The sequence below is a fragment of the Chiloscyllium punctatum genome, chromosome 15 (assembly GCF_047496795.1).
Source record: "Chiloscyllium punctatum isolate Juve2018m chromosome 15, sChiPun1.3, whole genome shotgun sequence".
NCBI lineage: Eukaryota > Metazoa > Chordata > Chondrichthyes > Orectolobiformes > Hemiscylliidae > Chiloscyllium > Chiloscyllium punctatum.
Window position 1 is genome coordinate 8,055,107 of NC_092753.1, and position 10,156 is coordinate 8,065,262.

The window sequence follows — 10,156 nt, forward strand, 5'->3', positions numbered from 1 at the left end:
CAGCACAGAAACAGATCCTTTAGTCCAACCAGTCCTTGCTGATCATAATCTCAAACTAAACTAGTCCCACCTGCCTGCTCCTAGTCATATCCCTCCAATTCCTTCTTAATCTTGTACTTATCCAAATTTCACTTAAAATATTGTAACTGTGTGCACATCCACTACCTTCTCAGGAAGTTTATTTCACATGCAAACCACCCTGTGTAAAAGGTTTGCTCATGTCTTTTTTTAAAATCTCTCTCCTCTCACCTTAAAAATGTGCCTGCTAATCTTGAAATCCCCCATTCTAGGGAAAGGACACCTACCATTAACCCTATCTATACCCTTGATTATTTTTATAAACTCCTATCTGATTGCCTCTCAACCTCCTATGTTCCAGTCGAAAAAGTCCCAGCTTATCCAGCCTTTGTGTATAATTCAAACCTTTCATAACTGGCAACATCCTGGTAAATCTCTTCTGAACCCTCTCCAGCTTGATAATACGCTTCCAGTGAGGCTTTGTGGGTGGAGCTAAGATATAGGAGCTAAGTAGTGGACAGTGACATTATTGAGGTTGTACTATAGACCCCCAACTAGTCAATGGGAATGAGAGGAACAAATATGCAGGGAGACTGGGGAGACTTGCAGGAGCAATAGGGTAATAGTAGGGGACTTTATGATTGACTGGGACAGCCATTGCATTAAGGCTTAGATGGGGTGGAATTTGTTAAGTGCAATTAGGAAAGTTTCCTCAAGTTGAATACAGAGGGTGCTACCCAGGAAGGGGCAAAATTCAACCGACTCTTGGAAAAAAAGGACAGGACAGGTGATGGAGGTGGCAATGGAGAGTACTTTGGGACCAGTGACCATAGTTATATTTACTCTAAAATAGTTATGGAGAGGGACAAAACTAACCCACAGGTTCAAGTTTAAGTTATGTCAAGGCGAATTTTGATGGAATTAGACAGAAGCTTGCAGGGGTTGATTGAAGTAGTTTGCTTGCAGGCAAAAGGAGCCCTGGCAAGTGGGAGGCCTTTAAAAGTGAGACAGCTAGAATTCAAGGTATATATGTTCCTAGGAGAGTGAAAGGCAAGGTTGGCAGGCATAGGGAAATTTGGATGACAAGAGATATTAAGGCTTTGACCCAAAAAAGAAAGGTGTGGCTCAGGTACAGGTAGCTGTGATCAAGGGAATCCCTTGAGGTATATAGGGGATACAGGAGTTTGCTGAAGAAGGAAACCAGGAGGGTGAAAACAGAGCACAAGATAGCATTGGCTGAGAAAATTAGGGTGAATCCAAAGAGGTTCTTTAAGTATATTAAAGGAAAAGGCAGAGAAGGACCAAAGAGGACTTGTATGCGTATCACCACAGGAGATGGGTGTGTCCTCAATAAATATTTCTCCTCTGTTTATACTGTGGAAAAGAAAACTTGGGAATTTGGGGAAGTTACTGGTCATATCTTGGGGACAGTCCATATCGCAGTGGAGGTGGTGTTGGATCAATTAGGATGTATGAAGGTGGATAAACCACCTCGCCCTGACCAGAATACTGCAAGAGGCTAGAGAAGAAATTGTAGAGCGCTGGCTGATATTTTTACATCATCATTAGCCACGGTGGGGTCCCAGAAGACTGAAATGTAGTGAATGTTGTGCCTTCATTCAAGAAGGACTGCAAAGAAAAACCTGGGAATTGTAGACCACTAAGCCTAACATCTGTGGTAGGTAAAATCTTCGAGGAGAAAGTGAGGACTGCAGATGCTGGAGATCAGAGCTGAAAATGTGTTGCTGGAAAAGCGCAGCAGATCAGGCAGCATCCAAGGAACAGGAGAATCGATGTTTTGGGCATAAACCCTTCTTCTGTGGTAGGTAAGTTACTTGAGAAGATTCTGACATATAAGATATACATGGAATATCTTATTTGGAAAGACAGAGTTTGATTAGGAGTAGCCAGCATGGCTTTGTGAGTGGGAGATTGTACCTCACAAGTTTGTTAGAGTTCTTTGATAAAGTGACCAGGAGGGTTGACAAGGGCATGGCAGCAGACATAGTAGAGATGGATTTCATTAAGGCCTTGATAAGGTTCCACACAGTAGGCTGCTCAGCAAAATTAGGTTGCGTTGAATCCAGGAGGAGCTGGCCAATTGGATACAAAATTGGCTTGATGATAAAAAACAGAGGGTAATATTAGAAGGAAGCTGTCGGACTGGAGGCCTGTGACTAGTAAAGTGCCTCAGGGTTCAGTGCTGGGCCCATTACTGCTTGTTATGTATATCAACGATTTGGATGAGAATGTACAAGACGAGCTTATTAAGTTTGCAGGTGTCATTAAAATAGGTAGTACCCTGGACAGCGAGGAAGGTTGGCAGAAATTGCAGCAGGACCTTGATCGGCTGGGGAAAGAGGGCCGAGAAATGGCAAATGAAGGTTAATATAGATAAGTGTGAGATCTTGCACTTTGGAAGTCAAATCAACACAGGAGTTTCATTGTGACTGATAGGGCCTTGAGCATACTGGATCAGAGGGACCTTGGAGTTCGAGTGCACGGTTCTCTGAAAATGGAGTCACAGCGAGACAGGGCAGTGAAGGAGACCTTTGGCACACTGGCCTTGATCAGTCAGAGCATGGAGTATAAACGTTGGGAAGTTATGTTGCAGTTGTACAGGCCTTTGGTGAGGCTCACTTGGAGTATTCTGTTCAGTTTTGGTCACCTTGCTATCGGAAGGTGCTATTAAAGTGGAAATGGTGCAGATGAAATTTACAAGGATATTGCCAGGTCCCAACAGTCCGAGTTATAGTGAGAGGTTTGACAAAATAGGACTTTTTTCTTCACAGCGTAAGAAACTAAGGTGAGGATCTTGAGGAAGTGTATAAGACCATGAGAGGCATGGATAGGGTGAACGCACTTAGTCTTTTTCCCAGGGTTGGGGATTCGAAGACTAGAGGGCATCAGTTTAAGGTTAGAGGGGAAAGAATAAATGTGAATCTAAGGGGAAAGAATAAATGGGAACCTAAGGGGCAACTTATTTTTAAAGAGTGGTACGCATATGGAATGCACTGCCAGCAGAAATGGTTGAGGCGGGTACATTAATAACATTTAAAGAGCATTTGGACAAATACATGGATAGGAAAGGATTAGAAGGATATGAGCCAAGTGCAGAGAAATGGGGTTAGTGTGGATGGACATTTTGGTCAGCATAGACCAGTTTGGGCCAAATGGGCAGTCTCCGTCCTGTAGGACACTCTGATGCTATAACTGGATGACCAGACTAGGTAGAATATTTCATAAGAGACCTCGCCAATGTCCGAAATAACCTCAACATGACTTTCCAACTCCAATACTAAAAAAAAAACAGAGCAGTGAAGGCAAACTTGCCAAACACCTATATGTGAAGCAAACTTCAGAGAATTATGCATCTGAACCCCTAGGTCCCTCTGTTCTACAATACTGCCCAAGTGTTACTACCATTAATTGTAAATGCACTACAGTTGCTTGGTGTACCAAAATGCAATATTTTGCATTTATTCAGATTGAACTCCATCTGCCATTTTTCAGCCCATTGACCCATTTAATCAAGATCCCTTTGTAATCTTAGAAAACTTTCTTCACTGTTTACAATTTTGATGTCATCTGCAAACTTACTAACCATGCCTTCTATATTCTTTTCTAAATCATTTGTATAAATGACAAACAAAAGAGTACCCAGGACTGATCCTTATGGTCTTTGAAGAATTTAAACAAAATATACATTTCAATGTCTCAGCAAACAACTGTCCTATAAGGCAAGTCTATTCATGATCATACTGTAGTCATGATCAGCAATAATGCATTTATGAAGACAAAGTCTCACCTTCGTGTGGACATCCTTCATCAAATAGCATTAGCACCACAATAAATAGCACAGACAAAAACTAGATCTGATACTCAGAAGTGCACATCTATGAGACACAGTTCATCAGCAGAAGCAAAAGTTATTTACAACTTCAATATAGGATTTCCTAGCCGGAGATATCCCTTAATCTTTCAAACTACCATAAAGCACACTAATAATAGCTAATGTTTAGAAAGGGCAGTCAGTACCATTTCATTTGTGGCCCCATCTATGAAAAGTTGGCAACCAGGAATGCTGGTAGTGGAACTGACAACGGGAACAGTGAGAAGGGCAGCCAGCAAACAAGTGACAGCTGCAAGCAGGATAGTGAGGGAAGGCTGCATTGGTGGTGTACTAATTCCAGTTCCACGACAGGTGCACTTCAAATTTCAGTGCATTGTGGGCACACAATAATGACATCAATGGCACCGACTTCCGAAATAAGTCTGTAAGTAGGAAAGAAATTACTTTTTTACATTATTCCTGTATTGCTATGTCTTGGCTTATCTTCCCTTTCTCACTACTGCATTCAGACAAACTTTACTAAACAAATACAAGGGACCATAAAACAGCAATTAGGAAAGTGAAGTGGACAAGAGACTATAAAGCCAGATCTGTTGACTGCAAAGCTGAGACCACAGTAAAACAAAGAGTGTTCAAGTTAAGTCTTAAAAAGGGAGACACTTTCATCTTACCATGTCAATACATTGAATATTACACATGGAACTGCTCTTATAAATCAGCACTGACTTACTGCAAGCAATGTCATGGCAGATGCATTAAGATAACCTTGAGCATGCATCCAATACACTTCGCCATGTCAGGAATGTAATTGATTGATATTATAGCTATTTTCATACAACAATGACATAATCGCTGGAATATATAAACCAAAAGAGAAAAATTTGTTTGTCAAGAAATGATAACAATAATCATGACGCTCCAAAAGAACAGTCTTGAAAATATGTTTTCATAGCAATGCTTATACCTGGGGTCCATGCAAACTATGTACACAATGCATGTATTTTGGTCTCAATGCCAAATGCTACTTATTCCTGAAAGGCATAAAATATTCACTTGACTTGCCATGGAGTTATCAGCCATTAACAGGCTAATGTGCTTTAAACTTAAGTTAATGAGTCTCAACATATCAACACGTGTTTCTATGCCTTATCATTGAAAATGTGCTAGGGAATTGTGCAAACAAGAAAATGGATGCTGAGGAGTGATGACAGCATTAGGAGAAGTGATCAAAAGATGGATTAGTAATACAGCTTTCAAGAAGAATTTAAAATGCTTGAGAAAGTAGTGAGACAAAGGGGTTAAAGAATCTGAATACAGGTGGCGCCTTTCATTTCAGAAAGTCAGAAAAATACTTTATAGACAATTAACTATTTTGAACAGTAATGTAGGAAAGCAGTGAAGTAATCAGGGAAGTAAGAATTGGATAGTGGGCCAAGTCAACTGCCATTATTGTAAAACAGAGGGATGGGGATTATAAGAATTTTTAAGTTTTTTCAAGTGTTTTAATATAGAATGAAGACAGAGCTGCTCATGTAGCTTACCAAAGTTAAGCCACTTGATCTGTGTGCTAGCAAATCATTTCATTTCACCACAATAACGTTTCAGGAAAAATAGCTATTGTCCTGGATACAAAGTTTTTATTATTGTGTATTCTACGGTCCAAGACTAATAAAAATAAAATAGGAGAAAGTGAGGACTGCAGATGCTGGAGATCAGAGCTTAAAAATGTGTTGCTGAAAAAGCGCAGCAGGTTAGGCAGCATCAAAGGAACAGAAGAATCGACGTTTCAAGGGCTTATGCCCGAAACGTCGATTCTCCTGTTCCTTTGATACTGCCTGACCTGTTGCGCTTTTCCAGCAACACACTTTTAAGCTAATAAAAATTTTTTAAAAATCTGAAGAATTAGACAATGTGAGCTTTCTTCTCAAAAAAAAAAGGCAGCAGAGTAATTTATATATAAAGCAAACTTAAGTAGGCTCTTCAGTTATCTATTAACTTGAAGTATTGAGAACAGGTCTAGATTAACATCACTATTCCCAAAAAGTTCACTGCAAACAAGTTTCTAGAAATATAAGTGCATGTACTGCTTTGTATGTAGCCTTAAGACAATGCTTTCAAACAACAAATGTGATCAATTGCCAGACATGTTCCTGTCTCTAGCTTTTGGAAGCAGTCATTGAAATGGATTAGAATCAATCATCTTAATGCACAGGAAACTAGAATTAGAGGACAGAAGGCCATGTGGTGAAATGAAAACTGGAAGTAAAGTGGAAAAAGACCATCAAATTAAAAAAATTAATTTACAGTTAATAAGAAATGGAACTTCCCATTCAGTAGATGATTAGTTTCCACCACTACCAAAGTAATCCCCGTACATATTATTTTTACTACAACGATGTAGAAACCAGATGTTGATTTTTTTAAAATCAATCTGTAAAGGTAGAATCCAAAGTTTCCAACAAATTAAAATACTTACCAATACAATACTATCATTTAAAAGCACTGATACTGACTCCCAAATCTTCCAAGCCCTCTCCTTCACATTTTCGCCCACTTTAAGGCTTTGGCACAGTAAGACAAAGTTTGCATCTTTGTGGTCAGGTCTAAAAATAAGAATAAGAGACTGTGAAAAACAAATATCAAATCACATTACAAAGAGGAGTCTTCAATTTCTGTGGCACTCAGCCATCAGTAACAATTAATTTTATGAATTTAAAGTTCAGGTGTCATTCTTCAGCACAATAAATGGTACATGAATTCTAAAACAATTGATTATTTGTAATTGCAAATTTTATTTTGTATTCAGTGTGGGCATCACTGGTTGTACCAGTATTCACTGTCCCTCTCTAATTGCCCAGAAGAGTCAATGATATTGCTGTGGATCTGGAGTCACATGTAGGCCAGACCAGGGAAGCATGACCACTTCCTTCCCTGAAGGACATCAGTGAACCAGATTGCTTTTTCCAACAATCGAAATGGTTACAGAGTCACCATCAGATCATTAATTTCTTAGTAAATTGTGATGTTGAGCAGCCTTTACTGAATAGCTTGGATCACAGACAACTAATTTCACAGTGTAGCAATGCTAGTTATGTATTGCCGATTCTCCAGTGTCAGTGTGACCTGCATTTGTGTAACCACAGGTTTCAAATTACCCCGTTTGGAATGGAAAATTAACTGTCCAGATCCTTGATGTGTGTCAATTGTATAGAGAGTGAGGGGTCAGGGTGCTGCACTGCTGTTCGCAGTGGACACAACAGGAGAAGATATTGAAAAACTCTTCAGAAAAGCTAGAGTTCAAAGTTTCCAACCATCTCTAGCTTAACAGCATATGATAGAGAAAGAGTGTTGGTGAACAGGATTTATATAAATTGTGAACAGAGTTTTTGACTAACTCAAATTTAGGGAGAGTAGAAAGCAAGAGGTGGGGAGTTTAGCTGAAGTCAAGTAGGCCAAAGTAACAAGCTACCCTGGTTCATTGACTATTGACTAGGTGGGAGAAATGGAATCAGTGACGAGAGAAAAGTGTTTGCATCTTGTGGCACAGATCATGGCTCTCACTTCCCAACTTAATCACTAACCCAAAACAATGCAATGTAAGCCAACATTCCCTGGTCATAAAGGTTGTTGACTTGCATATGAAAAGTCTTTTCAAGAGGAATACAATACATAAAATAGCTGAACTTTTTTTTTAAAAAAGTAAAAAAAACAAATTTTAGAATTACAGCAATTCAGGATTTAAATTTGGTTTGAAAGGGGAGCACAAGAACTTGAAAGACCTAAAGAGTTCAAGGCATCAAACAGACTTGCTGAATAACATTAGAGACTTAATGATCACCTCTATAATTTCCAAATGAATGGTAACTACCAAAGCCACAGTGCTATCATTGCAGATACAATACATCTAACTACAAAATACAAGTCACTGAATTTGAAATATCTAACATTATGACAACTCTACCTGGCAAATAAATCTGATGATCAAGGACAAATCCAACAATTACAGGATGGGGTATTTCACCCTGCAGTGGTAAAACTTTCAGGAACAACGATCCAGAACAAAATTAAGTTATTTGAACAAGTGTGAATAATGGAGATCAAGCATTTTTGAAAAGCAAATAGTTTTTACCACATTTATTATTTGGTAACAGGGTTTATAAGGGTAACACAGTCCATGTGGTCCATATGGACTTTCAAGAAGTACGCACCAGCAAAACCAAAACTTAAGAATAAAAAGTGCAGTGGCAGTATGATTCTAAAGTTGGTTGAGTGACAGGAAACAATGCAATGGTTGTGAAGTTGATACAAACAGAAAATGCTGTAAATACTTAGCAGATCAGGCAGCATCTACAGAGAGAAAAAGAGTCAACGTTTCAGGTTGATTATCTTTCATCAGTACCTTTCTATATTCTGGAACAAAACACTTGCCCTTAAAGCTTTATCACGGGAGAAAGATGAAGCCAGCTGCAGGAATAAAAATGCCACATATTTCAGGCAACAACTTTTGGACAAAGCAGAGAGAAATGATGGATTTTTAGAGTAGAGCTGGAAGACTTGCTCTCTCTCTTTCCCATATTTCTCCCAGCCTCTTGGAGAGTAGCAAATTGCAGAAACAGAACTCAAAGATATCTACAAATTTTGCTGCCACTGAGCATAGAAGCCATCAATTAAACAACCATGGTCTCGGTTTAAAACCCCTCATAATACCTTTTAAACAGCATATTATTTTCTTGTCTGTACTTAGCACTTTCCCCTTCTTTAAAAATGTAAAACCTGAACTCGTATGATATTGTTTTATTGCTTTGTCAGGTTTAGCAAGTAGCAAAATTGCTCTTTCCTTCACTCAGGCAAACCTTGGAATTAGCTCCTTCATGCTGAACCACCTTTCAATGTTGTAATGTAAGTATGATGGAGTAGCATGTAAAAGAAATCAAGGTGTGAAAAAGAAGGGAGCCAGTTCAGCCTCTCTCACCGAGTCAACATCTATTACATTGCTGTTTGAGGGAACAGCCTGCGTGCAATTAATTGGCTGTCACAGTGACTACCTTCTCTCTCAAAAGAAATTCATCAGTGTTCCGATGTCGTGAAAGGCAACATATAAATCGAAATCCTTTAAGGTAAGCTGAGAGTCAAAAGGCTGTTGCTAACGAATGATATAGTATATTATATTCCGATTACCCCTCATTTGAAGGCTTCTCCTACCATCTTCTAGGGTCATACTTTTATGGGATGATCGCCTTGTTTTGAAAGGTTACCCTAAAGCAACCAACGGAGGATTATGCCACAACAGTAGAAAGCGGAGTTGTGCAGATTCGCTGTCACAGAATTAGTGCTGACAGCAGCGGGGTTCGCGACCAGGTGACTGCAATCGCACTTGAAAGTTCCCGGGTTCTTTGCACAATGAAGGAACCAGGCTGGTAGGGCCACGAAACGGAACATGGGCGCAGCGACAAGAGAGACAGAGAGATGCTTAGGGTGGTGGCGAGGAGGGGGAGGAGTGTTACGTGTTCTCGAAAACCACTTTGCGGCTAACTATCCCGCACCTTGGCCGCGGTTTATCGGGGTGGAAGCTGAGGCGAGGAGAGCTACAGCTGTTGCCCTGTTTCCCCCCACCCTCCCCAATTCTTACCTGGCCGGAGAGAGGCTCTCCTCAGAGCCACCAGCGGCCGTTCTCTTCAACGGCTTGGGGGGCATGACGCGGTGAACAATGGGATAGGTGGGCGGGGGGATGGTGGGCAGCGACCGTTGGAGCTCGAGCTCGAGCTCACCGCTTTCCAACGTTTAAAAGGACGCAAGATTCCAAACCAACAACCGCCGCCGCCGCCACCACAGCCCGGAGACCGCGCCAAACAACACGCCGCTTCCGATTTGTGCGTCACTTCCTTAGCAGCGCCGCCAACCCAGCACAAGTCCTATCCTCTCCCTCTCTCTCTCTCTTTCCCCCCTCCACCCCCAGTCCATTTTAAGGGTGAGTTATTTGCCGAGCAGGTATTACGAGTTACAGCGTTATCCGGCTCCATTATGCTATACTTCCCAATGTTGACCACTCTCATCCCCCGGGCAATGACATTCCGCCGTCAATAGAGACGATTTTGAAGGTTTACACACAGGCTGAGCCGTTCCAAATGGTCCCGACCCCTGCCCTGATTCATGTTAATGTCATTAACGTGATTCCAAGGTGAAGGTCCTATCGGACCCATCGTCACTTTCCAGCGGCCCAGAATCATAAACCGGAATTTTCCCCACCCTCCAGCAGGCTGCTCCTACCAGACACATAATCCTCTC

The 10,156-nt window shown here is 40.8% G+C and overlaps 1 protein-coding gene across 2 annotated transcripts in view; it reads right to left on the reverse strand.

Moving 5' to 3' along the window:
* The window catches only part of rb1 (retinoblastoma 1), a 206,405-nt gene extending 196,682 nt beyond the window's left edge, over positions 1–9,723 (reverse strand). For both annotated transcript variants that reach the window (XM_072584569.1, XM_072584568.1), the window contains exons 1-2: positions 9,501–9,723; positions 6,348–6,474 (exon numbers count right to left, since the gene is read on the reverse strand). In XM_072584569.1, the coding sequence (XP_072440670.1) occupies positions 6,348–6,474; positions 9,501–9,565 (192 nt within the window). In that variant the 5' untranslated portion in view covers positions 9,566–9,723. The remainder of the gene's footprint in view (positions 1–6,347; positions 6,475–9,500) is intronic.
* Between the last annotated feature and the right edge of the window lie 433 nt (positions 9,724–10,156).